Source organism: Saccopteryx bilineata, chromosome 12 (genome assembly GCF_036850765.1).
Source record: "Saccopteryx bilineata isolate mSacBil1 chromosome 12, mSacBil1_pri_phased_curated, whole genome shotgun sequence".
In the NCBI taxonomy this organism is placed as follows: Eukaryota; Metazoa; Chordata; class Mammalia; order Chiroptera; family Emballonuridae; genus Saccopteryx; species Saccopteryx bilineata.
In genome coordinates, this window is record NC_089501.1 from 34,769,958 (window position 1) to 34,793,356 (window position 23,399).

Sequence of the window (23,399 nt, forward strand, 5' to 3'; positions counted from 1 at the left end):
TGGCAGTTGTCCCATGGTAGACAAAGCTGCCGCCTTGGAGAGAACACTGCCCTGTGATTTATCTGAGCATCATTAGGAGGGTACCACGCCTGTGTCTCACAGGTTGGAAGAGAGAGTCTGTGCCTGCCCATCAACCATTTAATGACGGTTTACTCAGGATCGTATACATCTGAAATTGAGTGAGGTCTGTCTTGCTTTGCTCTAAATAAAAACCCGTAACTCTCTGAAAATTTTTTATTTTAGAGTGTAGCAAATTTTGTATAATTACTTCAGACTTATGTGAAGCCATATGGGATTTCTTGATGAATGAAAACAAATATATTGCAACTGAGTCAGCTTCAGTCAGATGCTGGCTTTGTGACTTAATAATGAATGCACCTGGACACCGTTCTGGACATTTATGACAGGCATGTAGGAAGTTTCATCTGCAAGTTCTCTTGTTCTCTCTTTAGCATTATAAAGTTTAAAAAGTAAAGTTAGAGCCAAGAACTCACATAGAATAGTATTAGTGATGTGACCACATTAAAATTGAGGAAATTTGCAAAAAAAATATTTCTCCTAGTTTACTTCTTAAGTAGTCACGAGGTGTCCTTATTTATTAATGAATATGATGGTAGGTAATATTACAAAATTCCGAACCTGTAAGGATGAGGGCACTGGACTAGCAGTTTGATTCACAGCTTTGAATTTGATGATTTAATGCTAACACTTATATTTCAGACGCTTTCTATATTAATATCCAAATCAGTGAGCAGGGAAATAGGTTTTAGTCTTCAAGTAAAAGGTTGAAATTTCTCATAATTTTTTTCTTTCTATTAGGAAATTAATGGGGTTTTCTGGGTCAATTTTCTCCAAGTCATTTTTTTTCTAGAATGATCTTTGGTGTCTTAAGGTTTATTTTTAGACTTGATACAAATGCTGAAGTATAGTAAGTAACACTTGGATTGAGGAGGCTCCCTGGAAAATAACCTCTATGGGGATGACTGTTTGGCTTGGTGGGTGGGTAGGTGCAGGGAATTCCCTGACACCAGGGTGAGCAGCCCAGGCTTAGAAGGAAATCTTGGGCAGACTGGAGAAATGATTTTTCTTCACTGTCCTGTTGTGGGCTGCCAAACCCGAATGGCTTCCTGTGAGAGTCTACAATGCTGCCAAGTGCAGCTGAGGATGAAGTGTGGCACTAGAACCTGAGCGTGAATGACCTTGTTATGAATAGGAACATTGAAAGGGGCAAAGGGAACATTGAAGGGGGATGTGGAAAATACTGAAAAGAGCAGGATGGACCAATGTGAATGGGAACCTTATTTTTTTTTTGGAAAAATATTATTTTTGACACCTAACTTATTTTATAGCATTGAAATTACTCATCAGTGGTTGACAGCCAATGTTAATAAGTTACGATAAAATGGATACACTGATATTTGCTTTATAAATTTCTACTATTCTTTTGGAAGGTAATATTTCCATTAAAAAAAGCAAAAACAAACAAAAGGCATTTATATTGTTTGATTTAGTAATCCCAATCCTGGAACTTTCCCCCAATATCATAAGCAACAGAGAGCAGGAACAAATAAAAAAATGTTCCCTGCAGCAAACAGTGGAAGGAATCTTAAATGTCCCAGTAGATATGGACATTTAATGGAAAATGACAACGCTTTTGCAAAATATAATTATAAAGATTATAAACTGTATAGGAAAATGTCTGTCATATGAGCCAAGATACTGATATTCCAAATTTCAGGTGATCCTTGAACACCGTGGGTTTGAATTACGTGAGTCCATTAATATGTGGAATTTTTTCAGTAAATGTGTATAGTACTGTAAATGAATTTTCTTGCCCTTATGATTTTCTTAATAACATTTCCTTTTTTTCTAGCTTATTTTAAGAATACAATCTATAATGTATATAACATCCAAATATGTGTTAATTGACTTATTGGTATGGCTTCCAGTCAACAGTAGGCTATTCACAGTTGAGTTCTGGGAAACTAAAAGTTATACACGGATTTTTAACTGTGCAGAGGGTTGGTAGCCTAACCCCCTGTGTTGTTCCAGGGTCAGTTGTACATGTACCTCGTGATGGTATTTATAATAAAAGGTGTTCCTGCATAGATAGCAGAACTGGAAAAGAAGATGGATAAATCAGTTTGTGTTTTAGGTGATGGGATTAGAGATATGTTCACTTGCATTGTGTAGTCAGCAATTTTCTTATACCATCATGATGTGGTTTGTGTAATTGAAAAATAATAAGTATTGTTGGCAGACTTAGGCAATCAGCTGTCACTCGGGGTTTCAGAATTTCTGTAGCTCTATTGCATAGGCAATTCAGCATAACAGGATGCGTCAGGATAAATGGAAGAGAGACAAGAACAACAGGGATTATAGGACTGGAGTTAGAATGAAAAGGAAAGAAAACAGGTCACTCACTAAATTCTACTCCACCAATAAGGATAAGGTGTAACCAGGGACCCAAAGGGTTTGTGGGCTTGAAACTTATTCTATTTTGGAGGCCTTCTTTTTAAAAACATAGAAACCAAAAAATTACAAGAGAGATGTATGCCCGGGGCTTCAGAGGGGCCCCAGCGGGGGGAGAGGCCCTGACTCTTAAGCTTCTTTGGCTGCAGGTCAGTCACCCCTGGGAGCAGTCAGCCTGCTGCCTGGAGGAATTGTTTGGCTGTGTGTGTAGATATGTTTCATTCTGCCACATCTTCTCTAAAAGAAATAGTAAGTAAAAAAAATTTTTTTAAGAAAAGAAGAAATGAGAGAAAAGCACATTGCCTCACTTCACTTGAGAGGCTGCCAGGTCTCAGCTGTGGGCTTCACACGCCCTGGGGCAGCACACAGACCTCTGATGTCCTCCTCTCCTCTCGCAAGTGTTTTTAAGGGTTCATTGAAACCAGACATGCTGGCTTTGCTGAGCACCCCACTTTCCCAGTCTGCCCGAGGTTGGGGTTCTGGTGAGGAAAGAACGCACAGCATGCGTCTTTGTCTGGGAGTGATCTTCTTCCTCCTAGCAGCCCTAACTTACTGAGAGGGAGACTGAATGGGGAGGCCCTGGAGCAGGGCACAGCACCGTCCACATCCAGCGCTTTGCCGTGCAGGGGAGGGGAGGAGAGTGTAGAGCAAATGGAATAAATGAATGAACAATTAACTAACGAACTACCTAACTAAAAGTCATCAAGATCAAGTGAGAATGTCTCACAAACTGAGTGTGTGGGATGAACTCAACCCTCTGCTTTTTTACCCTCCAACAACCTGGGCACAGAACAGAATGAAAGTTTGCTTTTACGTTGAGTGTATTTCTGTTTTATTGCAAAGCCAAAAAAAAAAAGTTTAAAATATCTACAATTTCCAATTATCTATAATTCTCTCTTCCATCCTCCAAATTATCCACTTACAGAAGGTGGGTAGACTCCAACACTATCCTCTTTCCCTTCTGTTCTTACTCCTCAGTTTTTCTGTTTCTTTTTCCTTTAAAAAAAATTCTGCTTTTATGAAGCTTTGGCTTGTCTGAGCTAACCAGTTATGGTCTGTAATGGTGTACCCCAAAACTAGCAGTCTCCTTGTCTCAGCTCTAACCAGAGCCTGATTCTTTCTGACAAAAAGACTTAACCAAAGATCTTACCAATTCAGGCCTGACCTGTGGTGGCGCAGTGGATAAAGCGTTGACCTGGAAATGCTGAGGTCGCCGGTTCAAAACCCTGGGTTTGCCTGGTCAAGGCACATATGGGAGTTGATGTTTCTAGCTCCTTCCCCTTCTTTCTCTCTGTCTCTGTCTCTCTCTCTCTCTCTCTCCCTCTCTCTCTCCTCTCTAAAAATGAATAAATAAAATAAAAAAAAAACAAAAAAAATAAAAAAAAAAAAACAAAAAACAAAAGTCTTACCAATTCAGCGTACTTCTTGAATAAAAAATCAAGCTTTTCTTCAGGCGTTTGCAGCTTGTTCAAGTTTTGCATCAGCAGGTTGGCTTCTTTGCCTTAAAATATAACAAAAAGCATAAAGATGTTTTTGAAAGTAAGTGCTGAACTGGAGGTCAGATGACCCGGGCTACAGTGTCCGATTGTCCATTCGTCAGTTACTCCTCATCCCCGACCAAACCACTTACCCTAGCTAAGCCACAATGTAATTTTCCTTTCCTCTTAGAAGGGATGACACCCACCTTACAGAGTAAGTGAGGATGAGTTGGGAAGTCTGTGAAAGTCTGTGGCGCAGGGTCAGAGTCTCAACATCACAGTCATCCCGAGAATCCATTTTGGTCAACCCGCCCATATTCTAAATGTTCAAAAGAATTTCAAATATTTTGAAAATATTTAAAAAAAAACACTGACTTTATGAAAGAATAAGGCATCCATTTCCCCATGTTAATTAATTATTTTTTAAAAAGAAGCAGCTCATCAAAATTTCTGCTTTGTGCTATAATCCCAGAACAAAGCAGAGAAACTGGACAGTTTTGTCTTTTGTAGGGTTTTTTGATGTTCCTGTTCTTTCAGTACCCCTTTCCTTTCTTTTTTTTGGGGGGGGGGCCTGTTCTCTTGTTTCTGTGCACGAGCTCACTCCATGAGTTTTAGGTGGGAATAACGCTGATCTTATTTTCTACCAAGCAGAGAAGGAAATCAGGAGATGGAGAGAACGGACCAGGGACACGCAGGGTCTTTTCCAGGCTGTGTTTCCTCTGGTTACAGGTTCAGCCTTCCTGGGCCTTCCCTTCTTCTCCCTCCTCCTTCATCTCCGTGCGCAGTTCCGTTTTCTGTTCCCAGTTGGAGTTTATGTTACATTTAAAAACTCATCTGTTCACGATTATTTGATGTTAAGCCTCAGATTCTTTCTTTTCCCTCCCCCCCCATTGTTCTTCCTTTTGTCTTTTTCAGCGCAAACTGCCCAATTTGCCTGTCTGTGGTACCCAGAAAACTTGTCTTTAAAGTAGGCTGAGTGGAGGGAGGGGGGAGAGGGAGGCCTACCTGTCCCACTGAGTATATATTTTCAAAAGTCTGATGAAGGTGGAACAGAGTGACAATCACTCTGTCTAATCGGGGTAGAGAGGTCAAGCCACACAGTAGAGCCCACGTTTCCTGATATAAATCTGCCCGGAATATGAACAACTTTGACAACCTTTCCCTCAAGAACAGGCATTTCCTGTTTGCTGAAATGTTTGCTTTCATCCTGGACAGGCAGATAAATCGTGGAATTAGGGTGGCCAGATGCATCATGGGACATGGGATGTAGTTCTAAAGTTTTTATGCATTGTTTATTGGAAATTAAAATTTTTCTGGGCATCCTCTGTTTTTGTTTGCTAAATCTGGTGACTCGCATGGCATCAGAGAACTTTAGGTCTAGAAAAGAACTTCAAAGAGCACACAGACAACTGGTTAATTTTACAGATAAGAATCCAAGGCCCAGGGAGTCCAAAGTGACATGATTAGTTCTGGCAGAGCCAAGACTGGAATCCAGAGTTTGTTATTGCTCTAAATCACTTCTCTCCCATGTGGAATTTTGATGCCAGGGAAACCAAGAAAAATAAAAGGAAACGTCTTTTGAAAAAAGAAAAAATGACCTCATCCCTAACAGCTGGTTTCGTCTATCTCTGCCCAGTGAGTCAGTTCAGATTAGAGACACGGCCTAAGACAGGGAGAAGGTGGGCGGGAGAGGGGCCTCACCAGCTCTCCAGTTGTGGCCTGGCATGACACGCTGCCTTTGTGCTGTCAGTCACTGCTGCCCCACCCCCACGGGGCCTGGGCTCTGCATTATCTCTCTAGCAGCGGGAGGGTGAATTGGTACGGTACAGGTCAGGCCGTCCCTTCAGTCTTGTCTTCAGTCTGTGGAAAGGTGCCCACACACGAAGACAGCTGTCCTGAGTTAGTGTCATCTGTTGAAGGCAAGACACTGGACTGTGGACCGGATTTGGTCTAGTTTCCAGCATGGTGTTTGGTCCATGACAAGTGCTCAGTGAATGTCAGTAATCATGGAACAAGACAAAGCCATCAGGGCACACTAGCTAGCATCATGTCAATCAAATGAATTCTGTCTTGAAGACAACTGTGTGTTTGACCATGGGAAAGCTAGATGACACTTAGCACGTGCTGGGATACCTCACAGTGCGAATACCAGCACGTCAAACCATTCTGTCTCACTTGGGGGAGACAGAAACTCCTGAGTACTTGAATGAGTCCAGAGGCTCTCCCTCCCATAGTAAGTACCTTTCCTCCTACTTGTTTCATGTAACTGTGAGAAGAGGTTTTTTTTGTTTGTTTGTTTGTTTTTTATCATCCATTCATTGAGGTATCTTCTCATATACAGTTATTTTGCATAGAAGGTTATCATTTAAGAGCATCAAAGCATCAATCAACCTTTCAAAAGGGGTTGCTCCCTTCAACAAAAACAATCTAAGAAATCAGAATCAGGCAAGTGTATAATTCATAAATTTATGATATCGGAGAACTTAGATTTTAAACTTCCATTGATTTCACTGGACTGGAGTGGTATGTGGGATTTTCACAGAGGAGGGGGATAGACAATGAGGTATGCTCATCTAAGAAAGGCTGTAATTACAGTTCCATGGAAATGGGGTCACTTGGTGACAGTGTTGGACACAAGAGGAAAATTTACTTTATTCAGGGATATTTATTGGGAGGGGATGACCTGCCTTCTCCCCAAAGTGTCATTTTAAAGCAACGTAATTGTGAGGTTAGTTATAAAAAAAAGTCCTCATTAAAGCCGGGGAAGGTGTGTGACAGCATGTGGCCCCCGTGCTACAGAATGCTCAGTCTGGCTGTAAGTTTACACAAAAGCAGAACCACCTGTGCAGCAAGAACCGCCGCGTCACCTGTGGCGAGGGCTGTTGGCCCCACTGTAGACTGAGGGAGTACTGGAATATAAGAAAAATTATTTCTACATCAAGGAAATTAAAAACCTTAAATTGAAGCAATGAAGTTAGCTATACAAATGTGGACTGGGATTTTTCTTAAACTTGTAGCGTAGTGATAACTATTTATACAAAGTTTGGTGACAAATTATGTAGATTTAGTAATGAGTGTTCAAAACTATGCTTTTTCTCTTCCCAAATTATCTTTTAGGACTTTGGGGCCAAAATGTGGTTTTGGACGCACATGTGCACCTTTTTTGTCCCTCCTGATTTCCAGGTGTGGTGGGAGAAGCTGAAAGCAGGACAGAAAAGACTGTGAATAGTTTTTTTTTTAATGTTAGACCCAGAATCATATTTCATTGTTAACTATGTTTTCCCTCTAACATAGTTTAAAGATAATGAGTGTATAATACAAATAATTCCCACGCAGCTATAGATAGCTTTTAAGGGAAGTTTGTATGTATGTACACAGATAGGAAGGATAGTATAGTTAAATTCACACTGAACTCAGGTTGGGGAACCTGGGTTCTAAAACTGACTGCCTAGTTAGTCAACTGCTTGAGTTGCCTTTTTTATTTACATTTATTTATTTATTTATTTATTTATTTATTTATTATTTTTTGGTGTGGGGGGGAGATAGTGAGGCAGATTCACACATGCTTCTGGATCAGGATCTACCTGGCAGCCCCATCTGGGGATGATGCTTGTGTACCAAGCTATTTTTAGCACCTGAGGTTGGTGTTCAAACCAATTGAGCCACTGGATGCGGGAAGGGAAGAGGGAAAGAAGGGGTAGAGAAAGGAGGAGCGAAGTGGATGGTCACTTCTCCTGTGTACCCTGACCGGGGATCAAACCCAGGATGTCCATATGCTGGGCTGATGCTCTATCCACTGAGCCACAGGCCAAGGCCATGTAAGTTTCTTTCTTTCTTTTCTTTCTTCCTACCTTCCTCACTCCCTCCCTGTGTCCCTCTCTCCTTCCTTCCTTCCTTCCTTCCTTCCTTCCTTCCTTCCTTCCTTCCTTCCTTCCTTCCTTCCTTCCTTCCTTTTTTCCTTCCTTCCTTCCTTCCTTCCTTCCTTCTCTCTCTCTTTCTTTCTTTCTTTTTCTTTTGTTTCTTTTTCATTTTTGTTTTACAGACTCTTAAACTCTCTGGACCTTCATTTTTCTGTCTATAAAATTAGTGGGCTGCCTGACCTGTGGTGGTGCAGTGGATAAAGCATCGACCTGGAAATGCTGAGGTCGCCGGTTCGAAACCCTGGGCTTGCCTGGTCAAGGCACATATGGGAGATGATGCTTCCTGCTTCTCCCCCCTTCTCTCTCAACTGTCTCTCTCTCCTCCTCCTCCTCTCTCTCTCTCTCTCTCTCTCTCTCTCCCTCTCTCTCTCCTTCCTAGAAATGAATAAATAAAAAAATAAAAATTAAAAAAAATTTTTAAAAAGTTTAAAATAAATAAATAAATAAAATTAGTGGGCTGACTACATGGATTCTGACTTTAGCCCCTAAGATTTGATGAGTCTGTGACTGAAATAGCTTGATTAGCTTGAATTAGATAACAGCAACAAAAAATAACACTGTTTGGTCGGCACATTTGTTTACCTCAAATGTTCTGATCCACTTTTAAAATTTGTAAAGAATTCTTACCCTTCACTGTCAATGCGGATAGTCAGGTTTTTGTTTGTTTTATTAACTATATTAGTTTTGAAAATATTGTCTTCCCTGTATTTTCTAGTCACGTTGTTTTCCATTCAGCTGACATTTTATTTCTCTTGTATTTTAGTCACCTTATTATACGTAATTGGAACTTCGGCTTCTCCCTCATTTGGAGAGTGGACCTGGACTTCTTAGCAGGTCAGTTGATGATGTGTTTAAACTACTAGCAGTTTCTTGGCTATAAATATCAAGAAAATTTTTTTAAAAAAACAAAAAATGTTAAGAGTCTAATAATGAGATTATCCCGCGGAAAACAAAATAAAGCAAACCTTATAACAAAAAAGAAACATATTAGAAAGAGCAGTAAGACATGAATGTGGTCCCAGCTTTGCTCAGAAGAGAGAACTAATTATTTTGCTCCAGACATATTTTTCTTTCTCCTTCCACCTACTTCTCTAAACCCTCCTCTCCTTTAGGGTCTGGCCCAGATTTTGGCTTCCCTATGAATCCACTGGCCCTTGCGTCTCAGCTGATTCTTCTTCCCTTTGTATTCACCTAGTCTCCTATGGTCTGTTCAGGAAATTTTGCATTTGTTTCAAAGCAGTAGTTTATTTCCCTCTCAGAGTGAAACTGGAAATCAAGCTAAAATGGGTGAAACAGACCATCTACAAAAAGTCACCATTCTAAGGCAAAGTATGTAAATGGCTGAAGACATTTCAGAATCCTAATGTCCTATTCAAGGTGCACTTCAGAAGGTAGAACTGAAACTCGCCTGTAACTAAAAGGATGAAACACACTGAGTTAAGTAGATGCTCCTCAATCAGTATGCTGATTATTTTTTATTCTTATATATATTGGGTTCTGCAATATTAAATAATGTCGGTTTGTCCCCTTGCTTTTTTTATGACTAATCTCACAATCACAATCAACTAGTTGAATAACCATATATATATGGTTAAACCTCTGTAGGCTTCAATTTCCCTATCTATGAAATCAGTGAGGTGGCTAGATGGATTTTGGACTCAGAATAGACCTGTGATTGACTCTGTCTTTCTCTTGGGCTTATACTTCAAACTGATTTCCTACTCAATCAGTGATTGACCTAAATATCAGAAAGTATATTATATTTTATCCTTTTGGGGGGGGGTATTTTTCTGAAGCTAGAAACGGGGAGAGACAGACTCCCGTATGCGCCCGACCGGGATCCACCCGGCACGCCCACCAGGGGCGACGCTCTGCCTACCAGGGGGCGATGCTCTGCCCCTCCGGGGCGTCGCTCTGCCGCGACCAGAGCCACCTTAGCGCCTGGGGCAGAGGCCAAGGAGCCATCCCCAGCGCCCGGGCCATCCTTGCTCCAATGGAGCCTTGGCTGCGGGAGGGGAAGAGAGACAGAGAGGAAGGAGGGGATGGGAGTGGAGAAGCAAATGGGTGCTTCTCCTATGTGCCCCGGCCGGGAATCGAACCCCGGGTACCCTGCACGCCAGGCCGAGGCTCTACCGCTGAGCCAACCGGCCAGGGTCTATTTTATCCTTATTTTGTGCTTATTACTATGCAGTGCTTGTGCAGCCAATGTAATGTAAACAGATGAATGATTAGTAAGACGCTTGAGAGCCTGGGGCATTGCTTTAGGGAAGCAAGGGGGGTATTTTCGATGCTAACAGGACATACTATGGTGCTCTCTGATGGGGAAGCTGCTTTTCTCTCTTGCAGTTCCAATGCCAAGGAGAAAGTGACTCAACTAACTCAAGAGATTTTAAAATGTTACAACTGTTCTGGCATATAGTGTGTTGATTGTGGGAGGGTATGCAGCCTCTACAGGAAAAATGAGTCCTGAGTGCTTGGGTTGTAGAGACATTTTCCAAATCTACAGACGTGTTCTATGAAAGAAGCATATTTTGGTCAAATAAGTTTTGGAAATGTTGTAAACCATGGCCGTCATTGTTGGAGATCATCATTAATGTATGTATTAAAGATCAGAGGATTCTGGCAGTAGAAAAATTTTAACTTGGTCCGAAATCTCAAATAGGCCCAAAGTTGGAAAGTTTTGGGTTAGAGAGTCAGAACACTTCAGTATCTTAAAAGCACCATTAAAGCAAGTGTTGTCCAACAGACATGTACTAATTAAAAACTTATCTTTAATCAAATGCATAAGTGAAATCTAAGGCTATATCTTCAGGTATGGGTAGAATGACTTAATACAAAATGACTTAATACAATTCTGTAAAAGGTTCAGATAGATTTTAAAAGAAGACCACAGCTGACACTTTACATTTTCTCTAAAGGATAGCAGAAGCACCTTTGGAAGCATCAGAACCATTGTTTCCACATCTGTTTGTGTCAAAATTAGAACCTTGGCTTTAATCCAGACCCACCAATTCTAAATCGCTGTGCTACGGAGCAGCATTTTTTTTGACAAATTCTGTATTTGATTCTAACACACTCACGGTGGAAAACCATTGGTCTAGATGACAGTGCAGTGCATGGAATTGATAAATGGTCAAGAAGCCTATTAAAATCACCTGTAGACAACTGAAATAACTTTCAAAATGTTGGTTACTACATATTTAGATTAGCCTAAAAATGTTTTTTTTTTTTTTTTTAGCTCATATTGTAGCTGAAATAGTACAGTGATATGCTGGTGGTGTTCAGATGAATGGCCCGGAAGGGCAGTGTCTAACTGAGATGCACAGAGTGGACCCACCTGGGCATTCTGACTCACAAACATTGGTTCTGATCAAACATATTCAATTGAAATTTGTTAACTTGTGGATAGTGGCAGAATTAGAGTTGTGGATTTTTTTTCCTCTAATTTAAAAAATTATTTGGTAATTGTGAGGTTAATACAAATTTTTAAAAATTTCATGACTGGAATAGAGACCAAAATTGGCCATCTTTAACTTCGCTTCTACTTTCTTCATATCTATCCGGTCAGTACAATACATACTAATTCCCGTGAAGAGGTAGTTTTAGAGTGATAAAGCAGAAGAGTTTTTCTGGTTAGAAATACTTGAAATCATTTATCTCCACATGTGCTGTATTGGCTTATGGGGACTTTAACAAGGACTAAAGCAAAGGGACTTTTTCGAGATGCCTTGGATAGAGAAGGAAAAATAGCTCTGTGAGACAGAGCAACTTGGTTTTCCTTCTCTAAGTTCTAAAACACTAGGAATTCCAATCTTGCACGTTAGAACTTGGTATTATCTGGGCTTATCTTTTGCAAAGTGGGTCAAGTATGCTATTTGAATGTGTCTTTTAGCCCTTTTTCAAAACTGCTAGCAGTGGGTTTTAAGCATCAAAATGATGTCCTTTGCCAGCACAGACATACTTTTGGGTTTGTAGATAATCTGTTACTGGAGTCTGAAACCGGTTCTGATTCTAGTACCCACAATCTTTTACTCTGCCACATTGACTTCCAGAAATGAATAAGATGTGGTTAGCCTGACCAGACGGTGGTGCAGTGGATAGAGTGTTGGACTGGGATGCGGAAGGACCCAAGTTTGAGACCCCGAGGTCGCCAGCTTGGACCCAAGGTCGCTGGCTCAAGCAAGGGGTTACTCAGTCTGTTGAAGGCCCACAGTCAAGGCACATATGAGAAAGCAATCAATGAACGACTAAGGTGTCACAATTCGCAACGAAAAACTAATGATTGATGCTTCTTCTCATCTCTCCATTCCTGTCTGTCTGTCTGTCCCTGTCTATCCCTCTCTCTGACTCTCTCTGTCTCTGTAAAAAAAAAAAAAAAGATGTGGTTATGGGCCTTGATAGATACTCCTCCATCCAGCATGGGAGGCAGATATAGAAACAAATGATTGCTGCAGAAAATGTAATCAAGAACTAAGGAAGGTGAGGCTTACTCTACCTGGGCATGCCAGGGAATGTCACATACGAGGTGGTACTCGTAATGGGTGTTCCAGTAAAAGTCACCAAAGAAAACAGGCAAAGGAACATTCATATGCAAAGTAACATGCTTCCTTCCTAGCTAAAAAATGAATTCTCTCACCCTTCTTTCATAGCCATTTTTGGTGTTACCAATCCCTTATGGCTCTCCTAACAATTTTCCTTCGCTAGTTCTAGTGCTTACCCTAGATAACAATTAGTTTATTTGTCTGCTTTTTTTGTCCACACCAAGAGCTCCTTGACTATAAGACCATGACCACTTATCTTTGTGCACTCAGCACAGTGCCTCATAAAGATGAGAAATTAATAAGTATGTATTTGTGAAGTCAATGAAATAATGAGAGTAAGAATATTTTATGCAATTGTTGACATTCAGAAATCGGCACATTTCTGAAGGGCTTTGTTAAATAAAAAAACATTTTATATAGTAATGGTATGTAATACTAAGCGATCTGACAATCATTTTATATGTATAAAACAATCCTGACATCTATATTTTAAATCCAAATTCCACTAGCTTTGCTTTAAACAACTCTCCTTTTATTCATCCATTCATCTGACAACAAATATTTACTGAGCACTTAGTCTGTGCCATCCATTGTCCTAGACACTAGGCTTCTTTTTTTTTTTTTTTTTTTTTTTTCTTTCATTTTTCTGAAGCTGGAAACAGGGAGAGACAGTCAGACAGACTCCCGCATGCGCCCGACCGGGATCCACCCTGCACGCCCACCATGGGGTGAAGCTCTGCCCACCAGGGGGCCATGCTCTGCCCATCCTGGGCGTCGCCATGTTGCGGCCAGAGCCACTCTAGCGCCTGAGGCAGAGGCCACAGAGCCATCCCCAGCGCCCGGGCCATCTTTGCTCCAGTGGAGCCTTGGCTGCGGGAGGGGAAGAGAGAGACAGAGAGGAAAGCGCGGCGGAGGGGTGGAGAAGCAAATGGGCGCTTCTCCTGTGTGCCCTGGCTGGGAATCGAACCCGGGTCCTCCGCACGCTAGGCCGACACTCTACCACTGAGCCAACCGGCCAGGGCGACACTAGGCTTCTGATGTTGTCCAAATAAATACATAGTCCCTGCCCTTGAAAAAAGAGCTAGTGGGGAAATTACCCATTAAGCAAATAATCACAAAATAAATGTATACTCTTAAATGCTAATATACGCTAGGAAGAAAAGATACATATTACAATGGAAACAAAACAGTAAGACTTCATCAATAGTTGGGGGCTAAGAAAATGCCATTTGAGTTGTGAGCTAAACAATGAAGTAAGTGTCCAAATGGCTGAACTGGGGAACGGGTCGAGATTTCTCAGAAGAGAGAATAGGATGTATGCAGGCCCTGTGGCAGGTGGGAAGAACTGAAGGGAGGACCAGATGCCTGGTTATTTGGCAGCAGCAGCGGTGGTGGTGAGAGGGACAGAGTGTTCAGGAGGGTATGTGTGGGCTAGAGTGACGTGAGATAAAGCTAGAAAGAATGGTTCAGGTTAGTCTGTTAGGGCCTGAAAGACTATGTTAAGAACTCTGGTCTTTGTTCTAAGAACAGTGGAAACCCTTGGAGGACAGAGGGGAGGTGGGTAACATGTTGAAAGTTCACTTCAGCTCTGTTGAGGGACTTCAGCAGCTGGGGACACGTACAGCAAGAGAAGCTGTAGGGAGACCCAGAGGAAGCTGTTGTAGTAATCCAAATGTGGAATGTGTCTGTTAGTAAAGGTGGGAGAGAGTGCCTTTTTGGGGAATAAGTCAAAGAAAAATCATAATATAGAATGTAACTACTTGCCTAATCCTTTCAGGATTTTCTTTTCCAATTTTTGCTCTTTATTGCTGACAGGCTCTTTGGCTGTGGGTGGCTCTCCGGAAGTCCCGGGCTCTCTCTCAGTCTCTTCAGTGGCTTCCTCACAGTCCCCGTCCTCGTTGTCAGCTGGTTCTGGGTTCTCAGGCTGCTCCTTGGGCTTGGTGGAGCTCTCTTTCCCTGCTGTGTGGGCAGCAGATCCATACGTGTTAATGATGTCTTCCAGTTGTCTATTCAACTCTTCAGAGATGTCATGAGCTCCTGTTTCAGACTTCACATCTGCCTCCTTCAATGGTGCTTGGACTGGGGTTGAGGAATCCTGAGCCTCTTGCTTCTCCAGGCCATTGTGACTGGGTAGTGATGAACTGTCCCCTGGAGGTGTTGACTGTGGTTCTCCCGAGAGCTGTACAGAGCGATCAGCCTCCATACTGGGATCAGTGCCTAGTGGCAAGCATAGTCAGGTTTTATGTAGTTAACCCAGTTCCATGTAAATGATAAGGATATCCCCAAATGAGCACCTGCACACTACTGTTTCTAACAAAGAATGAATGTACTTTCACAAACCATCAATACTGCAATTAGGTAGGTAGGAACAATGGGAAGTTATTTTTCCAAATCGAGCCATACTAGAAGCATATTTTTAGTTTTGGTCTTTAAATTTCAGCAGTATCTCCTATTATGGACATTAACAGAATAATTCGAGACATTGTCTTTTTATGGCCATATTTGTCATTTTGCTCAGAATAACCAATTTGCGTTACTTTTCTCTTAAATAATTCTATATAGACTTACAATTATCAGAAGTACATAGATGTGCACATTTAAAATATTTACCTTTTACAGAGGTTTTTGTGTATTTTAAGTTCATTCATGTGTCCAATATCTTGGAAATATTTTTTTACATATGATTTATTTTGTCGCTGATGACTTTTGTCACTGATGTGTGAAATTAGGGGAGATTTATCTACACAGATAAATCTGTTATAGCACAGTTTAGAAGAAAGTGTATATGTCTATGAATTTTTTAATGGGCACATTCTTTCAATACTAACACAAATAAATTCATTTTTATGTCCTTAAAGCACTGTATAAGTGCTAGCTAGAGGTATTAAATCTGAGTTTAATAACTAGATATTTATTTAGCATTCAAAGTAATTTGTGAATTCATTTTATATTATAAAATTTGTACCTAAAATATTCTTTAATTTTTAAACATTTTATTGTATTTTTGTTTCCTCTTAACTTCCTTAATGTTCAATCTGTAATAAAAGTAACACCCTCTCTTTTTCCTGACAGTTCTTCCAGTTTTACCGAACTATATTGTAAGTTTCTATGTACAACTTTTTAAGTGTACAAATAAAGTTATACATTTTTCAAAAAAAATCCTTTTAAATAGTGTTATTTTTCAAAGTTACAATATTTAATATAAGAGTCACTGAACTTACTAAACACCTACATAATAATAATGTTTCTTAACTCTATTTTAATCTATAAATGAAGATTTGGTTCATATGAGTATATCCATATAAAATAATTAATATACTGGAGGCAGGAGATACTTTTTTGCTCTTCTGGTACTTTCTGTTTTCCAGTTGAGCATCATATAATTATCAATGATGAAAACACTTTTTCTTCAGTTCAAACTAGCATCATTTTTGGGATAAGAAAGAGAATGAGGCCCTGGCCGGTTGGCTCAGTGGCAGAGCGTCGGCCTGGTGTGCGGGAGTCCGGGTTCGATTCCCAGCCAGGGCACACAGGAGAAGCGCCCATCTGCTTATCCACCCCTCCCCCTCTCCTTCCTCTCTGTCTCTCTCTTCTCCTCCCACAGCCAAGGCTCCATTGGAGCAAAGTTGGCCCGGGCGCTGAGAATGGCTCTGTGGCCTCTGCCTCAGGTGCTAGAATGGCTCTGGTTGTGGCAGAGCGACGCCCCAGATGGGCAGAGCATCGCCCCCTGGTGGACATGCCGGTGGATCCCGGTTGGGCGCATGTGGGAGTCTGTCTGACTGCCTCCCCGTTTCCAACTTCAGAAAAATACAAAAAAAAAATAAATAATAGAATGAGAGAAGGTATAAATTAAAAAACAAACTGGCATGAAAACAGTAATGCTCATAATATTAATTCTTTGAATTTCTATGATACCTTTTTGTTCTGATATGAAAACTTACTATCTTTTTGAAAACCAGAACAGATTACAGCTTTTTCTTCCCAGGCAAGAAGCTCTAGGATCACTTAATAATTCTTAAGAAACATCCATGTTTAATGAACAGGGAGGGAATGAACTAGAGAACTAATCCAGATATAATATGGGTTCTTTGGGAATAGGGGACAAAGAATGGGCTGAGTCAAGGATTCCAGGGTTTCTGGCTGTCACCATTTCCAAGCTTGCAATAGATTTGGCTGAGGCCTTTAGGTTACTGAGAGTTAATGGTGATGCTGCTAATCGAGCCAGATGAAAATATGACAGGGTCCCCATAAATGCACGGGTTTTGCTGTTGTGGTGGCGTGAAAGCAAAAATAGAAACATACTGCTCCACGCATTGCACCGCTTCCTCCTCCTGTTCTTAGGGCAGTAGATATCAAAGGCTTGCACGCCAGCAAGAATGGAAAGTTCAAAGCACAGACATTGCCACCCACTTGTAGCTCCCACCAAGTACTACTTTTCTCTTTCGCTCATTTTTTTTCCTTTTTATTGAATTGATTGGGTGACATTGGTTAATAAAATTATATAGGTTTCAGGTATACAATTCTATAACACATCATCTATATATTGTATTGTGTGTTCACCACCCCAAGTCATCTCTTTCCATCACCATTTCTTCCCCTTTCCCCTTTTCCCTCTGGTGATCACTATGCTGTCGTCTGTGTCTATGAGGGTCTTTTTTTCTTAATCCTTTCACATTTTTCACCCAGTCCTGCACTTCCATTCACCCATTTTAATCCACCAATTTTATTATCTAATGATACAGTAAACAGCTTCATTGTCTTCCCCACTGACATTTCTTTATCCCGACCCCTACTTGTTGGGCACACACATCTATATATAACTCTGCCACCCTGGACTTAGAGAAGGACACATGGCACCTGCTGTCCAGCCAGAAGCTATTTTAAGCTCCTCTAAAAGGAGCTGTGGCATTTAGCACTTTATACTTGAAAATCAAGGGAAGAGAATTCTTTCTAATGCAAATTGAAAACAGTAAGTATTTACTGGTTTGAACCCATATGTGGGTTTTAAAGTGTTAGGAGGTCTTCTTGGGATGTGATAAAATCTAGAGTAAACCAAACTTCCAGGCAATGAATTTAAAACTGACTCTCCATCGGAGTTTTCGTGTGGTTAGGCTAAAGGCAAGCATTTTGTTTATATATATTAGCTTTATTCTTCATTCATCAGAGGCCATAATCATTGATGTTTTTGTATTGATCCCACGGGGAGCCTTTAAACTCATAATGCATTTACTATGAAACAGAGTAACTGAATCATTGTAAACCACAGGACCACTCAGTTCCTAAAAGTAGCCTCAGGATAAATTAACAAGAGGAGAATAAAAAACCAAAGTCAAAGAACTGTTGCTTTTAAACAGCCTCTTTCTAGATTAATCAATTTTACAGCAAAAGAATATATTTCTAAATTTATCTTCTATGTACTTTATTGCCTGCCTTTCCCCTCCTCTGGGAGAGAACTTTCCCCTGGTACTCGCAGTCCCAGCAGATTACTGCACACATCCCTTCCTGAGCAACACATTTTAATTATAAATAAAACAATGGAAAGTTCTTCAGCAGTTCACTGGCAATCTCAATGCTGCAAGTTTCGAACATTACAAACCGCACCCCACATCTCCTCACACTGGTAGGGGGAGCGTTGGTCATACTCACCGGAAGGCAAGAAGCTATGCAGAAAGGGGACAGGAGAGGCAAAGAGCAAAAACGGCAGGAGACAGGCAGGCCGCTGTGCTCTGACCAGGGAGAGAGAAACCGAATACACACACACACACACACACACACACACACACACACACCCCACTGAGAGCAGGAACGCAGGTGGGGGGAGGGGATGTCCGTATGACACAGCAGGAGAGAAATACACCCAGGCTTTCGTAGCTGTCTCTTGGGCAAATGTCTTACAAAGGAGAAGCAGCTAGTAGATCTTATCAGATCCCATGTTTTATCCTTTAAACAATTTAAACTCTCAGGATATAGCCCCTTTGCTTGTGCAATTTTTCACTATTGTTGTTCTTCTGGGCAGAGATTAGTTTTGTTTTGTTTTTTTATTTTCTTGGTTTATTTCCAGTGTGGTCTATGATTCATCTTTTTTTTCTCTTTGTATGCTCCCTAATTAGTGTCGAGTGTCTTATAGGAATCATGGAAAAAGAAAAACAATGGTGTAACAAAAAGGAGGTGGTACCACGACTTTAATTCTGATGTCTGTTTGATTTGTTTGAAAAATATGAAATAAAAATTTAGGCAGTTATCTTGGCAGTGGGTTTAGTGTTACCTGATGTGCCTGGTAATTGGTGTGACCCGAGGTCCCACCTCTTACTCAGATGACTGCCCTCACATCTCCGATAAGCCCTTGAGGAAGCAGCTGCCCTGCCTCTTCCTGTTAGAAACTTTCCCGACCTTCTGAAAATGAAAAAGCCATTTCCAGGTCTTCTCCACCCTTTCTAAATGCTCAACTTGCCCTTTAATTCCTCAGAGAAGGACCCTTCTCCCCATCCACCATAAAATGCTTCTCTTAACCTACGTGCATTGCCTTTTACCTTCTGGTTCTGGAGAATGTGTTTCCACACTTTCCCAAGTTTCTGCTTTTGGACTGCTGGACTCAGTGACACCCTCTGTGGTGGGCAGGATAATGCCACCCAAATAACATCCAAATCCTAATCTCAGGAACCTGTGAATATATTGCTGTTACGTAGTGAAAGGGACTTTGCAGCTGTGATTGAATTAGGGATTTGGCGATGGCAAGATCATGCAGAATTCTCTGGATGAGCCCATTGCACATACAAGGGTCCTTATAAATAAAAGAAGGGGATAGGAGGGTCAGAGTCAGAAAAGCATATTTGATGATGCAAGCAGAGGTGAGAGTCGTGGGGGGTGGGGAACACAACCAGTGAGTGTGGGAAGTCTCTGGAAGCTTGGAAAGGCAAGGGAATGATTTTTTCTCCAGAGGGAATGCAATTTTGTTCACTCCGGATTTTAGCCCTGAAACTCATTTTGGATTTCTAACCTCCAGAACTGTAAAGTAATAAATTTGTGTTGTTTTTAAGCCACTAGATTTACGGTAAATTATTATCATAGCAAGGGTGAAGTAAAATAAATATCTTACCCCTCCACTTTACTCCACCCCTTACTCCAAGTTCAGAGGAGACATAAATTATATAAGGTCTACTGGAAAGTTCTGCCCATTTTTGGAATAAAACAAAATACAAATTTTTCTTACTGTCAATAAACTTTATTAAATAATATATTTCCACACCAATCCTATCTTCTGAATATGGTCTGAAATGGTTTGCTGAGCTGAATTAAGCCTTTCTGCCATCTCTGATGTTGTCAGAAAAGGATCTTGCTCCAACATGGTCTTAACAACATCGTCATCCATCAAAGATGATCGCCCAGAACGTGACTTATCAGAAAGGTCGAAATCACCTGTTTCGAATTTTTTGAACCATCTTCTGCATGTCCTATCACAAACTGTACCCTTCACCAAACACTTTCAGTAAATTTCTACATGCTTCTGTAGCATTTCTTCCTTGTTGAAATTCGTAAAAATACAGTGGCATAAATGAACTTTATCAGTAGCCATGGGTACACTATCGCTTCACACATAAGACTAACGTGAATCAACTTTGTTTTAGTTAATTTGCTAAGTCAGTATGTATACATTAAATGATAAAAATAAAGAGGCACACATGCGCCAAATAAACATGTGCTTACGTGTCGAAACTTGTGATAGAAACAGACAGAACTTTCCGGTAGACCTTATATATAGATGAGTGTACCCAACAACTAGAGGTGACGATAAACAAATTCCAGTGACAAAGACAATGACACTGTTTCTTGTATCATTTGATTACTAAAGTTAGTAAATTAAAATGGGTGAAAGAAAAAAAAAAGTACTTCCTTCTAAGTAGTGATTATATGGTGAAGGCCACAAGAGGGTGGTATTTCATATTGAATTGTAGCAAACTGAACCAATCAGATCTCTCAGTAAATACAAACAATAAATAAATGATTCTCAAATTTAAGTAATATAAGAGTTCTTTCAGCAGATAACTTAATGTTGAAATTCATTTAAAGGGGAAAAACACAGTTGAATTAAATTATTATTATTTATACTGATGCACAAGTATAAAACCAGGTATAAACTTGTGATGTTTATTGTTATTATATAATATAAATTTTGAAAAATATTATTTTTAAAAAGCCCTACAAAACCAATATATACAATTCAAATGAACAACATTGCTTTCATGTGACAGACAATATTTTGCTGACGCCCACTGTGATGTAGAACAGAATATGGTATTGGCTGTTAGTCCTTTTGAGTTCATGACACTCTTCTACACTGTGCTTTGTGAAATGATTCCATTTCTTCAGCACTCGGTCCATTCAAATTATTACATAAGTTTCATTTATACCAGCTCCCGTAATTTCAATTAGAATTCATTTGATCCTAATACATCATTTACTACTTTTTCTCATTTTTATGCAATTATTAAAATAGTGCTACCTGGTGCTTGCTAGCTTGATTAGATACACACATGATAGTGAAGGCACTAAAATGACAGCTGTAAAGCCAGTAGCCATGGCCACCATCAGAGCCGCCTGGCCCATGCAGGTTCACATTTTATTTGGACAGATGGTAATGAAACAATGGAGCCAAGAACTGGTGGGCCATCATCTTTAATCCTAGCTTGCACCCAGCGGGCAAGAAATACACACAGTGGGAAAACACTTCCCTTTCCATTCAGGGCTCCCAAAGCCACTGACTTATCTGAGTTTCCTAGAATCAAAGGTTTCTACCTCACCAGACTTATTTACCTCTGTTCCCCATCTCCTTCTCTCTGCACAAACTCTGCACAAACTGGCTTCTCCTTCAGCACTCTGCCATCTTGGCTGCTGCTTCTGGCTTCCTCCACGTGGCCTCTCTCTGTTCTTCTTTCTCTGCTCTCTCCTCTAATGCTAATCTCAGGAACCGAGAGAGAGCAAGCTCCAGGTCTGCCCCATTTTATAGTGTAGAAATCAAAACCTTTAATCCAATATACAAACAAGGAAGTCTCTGATACAAAGTCACTTAGGGTGAGAAAGGCTTATTCTTAAAACTAAGCCTTAGGGTATAACAATCCTGCCTGCTTATAGCCTATTGCCCACACCCAATGCAAACTATAAGCCAGCAAACCTATATATCATATTTACAAACTTATTTGACCAACAACAGCTTACCCACATAATCCAGAATGGACTTACACATTCTTAATTATAAATGACATTAACAACAACACCCAAACTGCGGCTCCCAAGAATCCATCTGTGGCATGCTGGATGCCAACGATCTAGAGTAGAGAAATTAAGAAGACAAATTAATACAGCTAAGTCCTTATTATAAAATCAACCTTTGAGTTACAGTAAGGAATACTTCTTTTGTGAAAATAGCATGTTATTTTATGCAAATATTACAAAAAAATAGTTTAAATATTAAATGATGCTAAAAAGCTTATCACAAGAAAAAATAATCCCTGTCTCCCCTTGTCATGCTCCCCAGAAGTAATAAGTACTATTAAACTATTATAGATAATTTTCCATGATTTACTTTCTTGTTTGTAAATAAAACACCTATAACATCATCTTCCCATAACTATAGATGACAATATAAAGTATTGACATCCTCTTTTCTCTCCTTACTTCTCAATAAAATCATATCTTATTTTTAAATTATTATTATTATTCTGTGTTTTCATTATTGAAAGTTTACTGCTAAATCAGGTAGAATACTGTGATTGTAGCTCCATTCTTTTAAAACTTACTGTTTTATCCTGGAGTTAATAACTGCCATATCACCCCCATATAAATACCCTCAGAACCTTGACTTTCTGCTCCAGGCTGATCTGGTAACTTGCTCACCTGCTGCACAGCTGTGCTTGTGGCACTTCTCTTTCACACACACACACACACACACACACACACACACACACGTCATCCTGGGAATTCCCTTTTCCCTCTCCTGTTTGCTGATTCGCATTCTTCCTCTTTTTGCTTTGCTTCTCCATCTAGTGAAACATAGTGTCTTTTGGCTTCCTGAGAGTACATTTAGGGGAGAATTTGTATATCTCAAATGCCTGTTTGCTATCCTTATACTTACTTGATTACTAGTTTGGCTGGATATAAGCTTTTAGAAAATGTAAAAAATATTTTTGATAAAACTTTTTACATTTCTATCAAAACTGTTAAGACATTATCCCCTTGTCTTTTAGTTTTCATTTTTCTTTTCCTTATAAGTGCATGATCATTCTTATCCTGATCTTTTGTATAATCATTTTTTTCCATCTCTGAAACCTTTTAGGATTTTCTTTTTCTCCCCGATATTATGAAGTTTCATAATAATAAATTTTGATATGTTTCTTTTTTTTCCCATTTATTGCGTTGCCTTTGTAGTAGGTTTGTAATCTGGAGGCTCATGCCATTAACTTCCTTCCTTTATCATTGTTTTTCACCGTTGCCCTCCGCTGGACCTCACACCCCGGATTCCGGAGCCCTCTGGTTAAGCTTCTCCAGAGCACAACCCTCAGGTATCCTGAAAGGATCGAGAGAAGTTACTTGAATTTATGAGTGGAATTGGGGACCTTTGCTTCTAACCATTCATTCTCCTAATCAGAAATCAAAAAAACTAGCCATCGAATGATCCTACTGTAGTGCCCCTGCCTTACTACTACTTTTGATATTATCTCTGCTTGCTGAGTATTAACTGCAAGTTTCTTGGTCTTTTCAGACTCTAGCAGGCAGCTTAGCTTCTCGATTTCCTGCTGCCTTTCCTCCATCTACCCAGCCCCCTATCTGCCCAACACACTTTTTTCTGTTGGATCACTTACCATTGCATCTTGTGTTCTCATCCTCATTCATTGTGGTTTGGGGTTTATGGATTCAATTCTTCTGGCTTCCCTGATGTTAGAGTTTCTATTTGTGTTTCTTGTTTGCCAGTGGATTTTAGAGGAGAAAGAGGT

General features: G+C 40.2%; 1 protein-coding gene across 1 annotated transcript in view; it reads right to left on the reverse strand.

Moving 5' to 3' along the window:
* The window catches only part of TXLNB (taxilin beta), a 57,777-nt gene extending 39,617 nt beyond the window's left edge, over nt 1-18,160 (reverse strand). Inside the window, exons 1-3 of the mRNA XM_066248161.1 lie at nt 18,058-18,160; nt 14,176-14,628; nt 3,882-3,973 (exon numbers count right to left, since the gene is read on the reverse strand). Of these exons, the coding sequence (XP_066104258.1) occupies nt 3,882-3,973; nt 14,176-14,614 (531 nt within the window). The 5' untranslated portion in view covers nt 14,615-14,628; nt 18,058-18,160. The remainder of the gene's footprint in view (nt 1-3,881; nt 3,974-14,175; nt 14,629-18,057) is intronic.
* Between the last annotated feature and the right edge of the window lie 5,239 nt (nt 18,161-23,399).